Consider the following 5,747-nt stretch of genomic DNA (forward strand, 5'->3'; position numbering starts at 1 on the left):
CCAGATTGGTGCCGGCCAGGGCGTGGGGGCACCAAGAGAAACATTGACAGTGCTTCTGCTGGCACTTCTGGAATCAGTGATTGGCCATTGGGGGACCTCCCCCAAAACCTGGTTGACAATCAGCTGCTGGTGCCCTCCCAGACTCAGGAGGCAGTCGCCCATGCTTTTTACACGTGGCACTTCATCCACCTCAGATTGCACCTTGCTGCTTCAATTACACTGTCTTGTTGCTCCCCTGCCCCCGGCATCTCAGTTCTAAATACCTCCATTTTGGACTTGCTTAAACTTTCCTCTTCCTTCTCATTTCCCTCCTCCTTTTCACTCGGCTCCCTTGCTTGATTTGCATAATAGTTTGAGCATTGCCTCCTTACATGCCAGTCCCCCCAACGACTGCACTTCAAGACCACCTTGCACATATTTGCTTTATGACCTGCCCCACCACACCTATAGCAAATTGTCAGGCTACAAAATGTGGCCAGGTGGTCTTCCAGACCACAACGGCTACAGCGCTTAGGCTGACCATAATAAGTTACATAGCATCTGTGGGGTCCAATTTTAACAACTGACCGGAGTTGCTGTACTCCCCCTGGATTTCCTAGCTTTTCTTCTAATACAGCTCTTGCCCTCCACACCCCAATCCATGTCTTCCAACAGTCCAGCACACGCTCCACGAACAGCACCTTCTGCACTCATTGCTCCAGCCACCTCGTGGTGTCCTCCTTTTCCAATATATTGGTATACATCTTAAGAAATAAAACTCTCTCCTTCTCTTTTTGACCGATTTCAAGCCTTAACACACAGAGGTCCTTTCTATCCAGCACCTCCTTATAATGCTCTCAAAACACCTCATAGGCATAGCGCTTCCAAAAAATTGTTCCAATGTTTTAAATTATCAAAGGCTACAACACCGCTAAGGTCCTTTGTATCTATATAGAAGCAGTTAAGTAGTAGCAGTGTTTACAGTGGTCTACAAAGAGCATTACAGAGAGCCAGGTCATCGTTTCTGAGGTAAATAGAACTATTGCACAATGCTCTGTCACAATTATGAGCATTTGTGATGCAGCAAGTATATATAAGCAATTTCATTGTCAGTTTAAGTCTTAGAGGAGAAAGCGTCTGGAATGTTTTGTCTTCCTTTTACTCCAAGAAAAGGTTGATTAACTCTTTTCTTTGTCTTCAGCTTCTCATGTCTGTGTTTGACAATAGCATGAAAACCTTTGGGGTTATTGAAAGTGACCCTTTTGATTGGGAGAAGAGTGGGACTGATGGTTCTTTGACAACAACAACAACTTCAACTACACCTCAGTTACATACTCGTCTGACTCCAGCTGCAATTGGGTTTGTACAAATATTTCTTATGCTGAGCTCAAACACAGTTGTATAGTAGTTGAGGACAGTTATTTTTAAGTTGTTACATCTGCTGCGCCAGGAGTTTGTAATGCTTGAAATGCTGGGTCTCCATTCTTAGGGTGAATATTGAGACTTTCTAGGTTTTAAAAAAAAAAAAAAAAAAAGTCAGTATGTGAAAGGGAATGAGTGCAAATCATGACAACAGTTGGTGGTACCTCTTTATTTCAACTGCTCTCTCATCCCCCCTGTTTCAGTGGCTACTACCACTTCTCATATCACTGATTCCCCTTGCTGCTGATTTCTGCCAGGGAGGGAAATCAGTGGCAGAAAAAGAAATGGTGGCTTAAGGAAGTGGCTGACATTGTGATGGGGTGTAAATCCACAAAGTGTGGGAAATACTGAGCTAGTCATAACCCGGAGCACTGTCTAGCCCTCTTCTTCAAGATGCAGGTTCAAATCCTCTCTAGGACCTAAAAACCTGGATTTTACTCCTCGGGCAGGTACCCTTGCCACTAGACTATTGGGTTAAAATGTGGGAGGTTTGTCATTTGTTCTACTTCCAGGCAGGTACACATATACCTTGGCAAACCTATTCACCGGTAGTATAACTTTGGCTGGGCACGTGAGTTACAAACCTTAGAGGGGGTGTCAGAATGACAGCTCCCCAGGGAGTCCATGTAGTTGTGACAGCAGGAGCCCCACATCACAGATATTGCGACAGCAGCTGGGTGCAGGGACTCCATGCCACTGGTATAGAATCATATAAAATCTGGGTTAGAAGAGACCTCAGGAGGTCATCTAGTCTAGCCCCCTGCTCAAAGCAGGACCATGCCCTATTGTATCATCCCAGCAACAGCAATAGCCAGGGACAGACTGATTGCTCCATGACAACAGCAGTTTGGGACTTTGAGTTTCCTGGGCAGGTATCATTAACCCTGCCTCCTCCCCACTCCCTCACTTCCCCCACCCACAAGGATTTAGCCTCGTCTCATCCGAACTCTCCCCTCTGCCCAGCAGGGTTTTTTTTAACCCAGGGCTTGCCATCCCTCTTTTTCTTCTCCCCCAACAGAGTTTTGCCCAAAGTGCAAAACTTGCTAATTACACCTTTGCTGTTTCATCACAGATGGAAATAGAATTCAAGTTATGTGTACAAAAATTTGCAGTTATATGGCTATGTACATCCTGCTTGCGTCACCTAAAAATGAAATTGGATTAAACTACAGAATAGTAGCTACACACATTTTAAAACAAATGCTTGAGAATCATTGACCTGCCAAGGCTTTGTAAGAGGGGAAAACAGAACAATATGGACTAGAATTGTTATTCAAAATTTAGGTTTTATAATTCAGAAGTTCAGAATTTCATGTTTCCTTCACAAGAGCTGATGGCAATACAAAGCATGCACGGTAATGCGTGGAAGAAAAGGACATTGTCCTGTCATCAACTGAGGGGAAATATGTACTCAACATCAATTTTCAAGCGTACATGTAGAGAATGTTGGCTGTTTATACATGTGCTGTGGGGGGGAAGGGGGATGTTTTAATTAGAGTGGTTCCTGGACAGCTGCTCTAATTAAAATGGCTCACAATCATACATATTGAGCCCCTACACACTTTAAAATGGCTATGAGCTCATTTGATGAGGTTTAAATAAAGTGCCCCTGTAGCCATTTTAAAATGTGCAGGGGCTTAAAACACATGATGGTGAGGCAATGCTGGGCCGTTCTAATTAGAATGCAGGGCAGTCTCAATATATTACCTGAGTCTGCTCTAGCGTGTTCTAATTAGAACACCAACAAAAACATGAATAGGCAGCCATAGATTCCATTCCTTAAACATTTAAATTATTAAATGCTTTACAGTTCACACTATCTTGAAATTCTGTGGTGAAGTGTTGAATGGCATTGATAATAAAAACTATTTTTTTATTAGTTGAATAAAAGGGAAAGGAAATTTTTCAGATTTTTAACAACAATGGAGTAAATTGTTCTCTTTTTAAACAGATGCCTTATTGTTTTGTAAAATCAGTTTTGTTTCCCCCCCCCGATATAACATACACGGATCTGGTCTGCCACATGCAATCAGCTTAAATTTGGAGAAAAATTTAAATTCTGTAATTTAGAAAAACAAACCATGTGTAACAATTTAAGACCAATAGTTAAACATTTTGGGTTTCTGGAAAAAAAATTATTAAGAATCTTTATTTTTAAAGAAATAGTAACTCAGAGCATTTGAATCTCATGGAATAAGAATCTGATATTGAAAAGAAATTACAAAAGTGACATATTTGAGCTTCATTTTAAACTACAGTGCAAAAATAAATGAGTATATATAATGCTAAACTGTTACTAGCAGAACAGCTAATGAAAATGTGTAACAATAGATATGATTATGAAATGGGCTGTCCTTTTACATTCTGTGTTTATTAACCAGCTACCCGTAAAATAGCTAGCAAAGACGTTATGATTAGGAAAGACAGAAAAAGAGAGTGTGTATAATACTTTAAAAAATTTGTACTCTGCTCTTTTGCTCTGTAATCATGAGGTTGTATATGTCAAACTATGTTTAAACCTATGGTTAAAATGTGAATCTGATAGAAATAATGCAAGGAATGTTTATTTTCTCAACTCATTTCAATGTTTCCTAATAAATAGGAAAGCACAAAACTGTCACTTCTGGAAGTAGTCCTCATAACAACCTGGGACAGATATATTAAATGTGTTCAGAGTGGTTTTCAGCAGTAGAGACTTTGTAGAGAGCTTTTTATTTCATCCATATTCTAGAAAATTAGTAAGGAGGCAATTACATTTCCAGATACTAGAAACTAATGTATTGGGACAAAAATAATTCCATTTTTTTCATTTAATTTAAAATGAATGTGTTTCATTCCAGAAGGGCCTACATTTCACTAATATAGTAGTTTTATTTAACAATGTTTGCAGATCTCTTAGAGGTCTGAAGATGGAAAGAATTGCACTTTGGCAAATTCAACGGAAATAGTAAGACATAGCACACATGATCTTCAGAATTTCTCTCTGGAGGTAGTGATTCCTAGATTTTGAAGATAACGTTGAAGTCAGTAGAAAAAAAGATTTGAAGTGCTTTATGCTTATGATGCAGTTACTAGGATTGTAAAATCCTTTAACTTCAATCTGGCTTGTCCAAAGGACTTTGCTTTTTAGAGAAATATGTATTTATTTGGAAGCGTTGATATTAATATCAGTGCTTTAACAATATGGGAATCTTACTTCATATGGGAATCTCACAGCAATTTCTATAGCATTACTTTGAAATTACTTCTCATGTCTTTTGTAGAATTGCCAATGCCACCCCTATCCCAGGAGACTTGCTGCGAGAGAATACAGATGAGGTGTTTCCTGATGAGCAGCTCAGCGATGGAGATAATGGCATCCCTGTTGGAGTTTCGCCTGAAAAGCTACCTGGCTCACCTGGACATCAACGTTTTCAGGAAAAAGATGTCTGGGAGGAGATGGATGCCAACAGAAACAAGATAAAGCTGGGCATCTGTAAGGTATTTACAGACAGGCAGAGGAAGGGAAAAAAACTTTTTTCAATACTTTCCTGCCATCACAAGGAACAAAATATGGTGTGATGAACTATTGGCTCTTGAAATACTCTGCTTTTTACCCAGAGAGAAGTACATGGATCAGTGGGGCGATACTCTTTTTCACTTACAAAGACCACAATTCATATCAAGTTCAGACATGGTTTTGCTCCCTGTTCATTCCAAAAGAGTTTTTTACACTTATCCTTGATAGTAATTAAGGGTGGAGCTGAAGAGAGAAGCCTTTAATTTATTTTTATATGCCAGACTGATGTGATACAGTAGAAGCTGTGTTAACCCACATTCTACTAGTGGGAATACTCTATGAACCAGAATTTCTGGCTGGCTTGCCAGGGGGCGGGATTTGTATGTGGTGGCTGCCAGTGCCACCCACCACCCTGCACTGCTGCCACTCCTTGTGCAGTCACCCCTCCCCCTTACCCCTGCCCAGCTCCGCCAGGGTTTTCAAAAAGGTTAAAAACCCCTGCCTCAGGTAACTGGAATTTTTAGGTACCCAGCACCTACCCCGTTCCCCACTTGTGCTGGTTAACACAGCTTTTACTGTATTTATTTCTCCAGGTAATTTATGTTCCTTTTTAGAGGGAAAGATGAAAGACAGGTGGACTTTTTCTGGGCAAAATCCAGTTTTGCTGGTGTAACTGGGAATCGCACCTGTTTAATTTAGGGATTGATTTTGTTCTTCAGTGCTAAATAATGTCCATTGATATACAGTGTTATATCATAGATTTCATAGACATTAGGGCTGGAAGGGACCTCGGGAGATCATCGAGTCCAGCCCCCTGCCCAAAGGGCAGGAAGTCAGCTGGGGTCAT

The 5,747-nt window shown here is 40.7% G+C and overlaps 1 protein-coding gene across 4 annotated transcripts in view; it reads left to right on the plus strand.

Annotated features, from left to right (window-relative positions):
* TTBK2 (tau tubulin kinase 2) overlaps positions 1-5,747 on the plus strand; it is a 205,965-nt gene that overhangs the window by 139,607 nt on the left and 60,611 nt on the right. For all 4 annotated transcript variants that reach the window (XM_019551473.1, XM_019551472.1, XM_019551470.1 and 1 more), the window contains 2 exons: positions 1,181-1,338; positions 4,665-4,881. In XM_019551473.1, coding sequence (XP_019407018.1) covers positions 1,181-1,338; positions 4,665-4,881 — 375 coding nt within the window. The remainder of the gene's footprint in view (positions 1-1,180; positions 1,339-4,664; positions 4,882-5,747) is intronic.

This window comes from Crocodylus porosus, unplaced genomic scaffold (genome assembly GCF_001723895.1).
Source record: "Crocodylus porosus isolate Cpor-Errol unplaced genomic scaffold, CroPor_comp1, whole genome shotgun sequence".
Taxonomy (NCBI): domain Eukaryota; kingdom Metazoa; phylum Chordata; order Crocodylia; family Crocodylidae; genus Crocodylus; species Crocodylus porosus.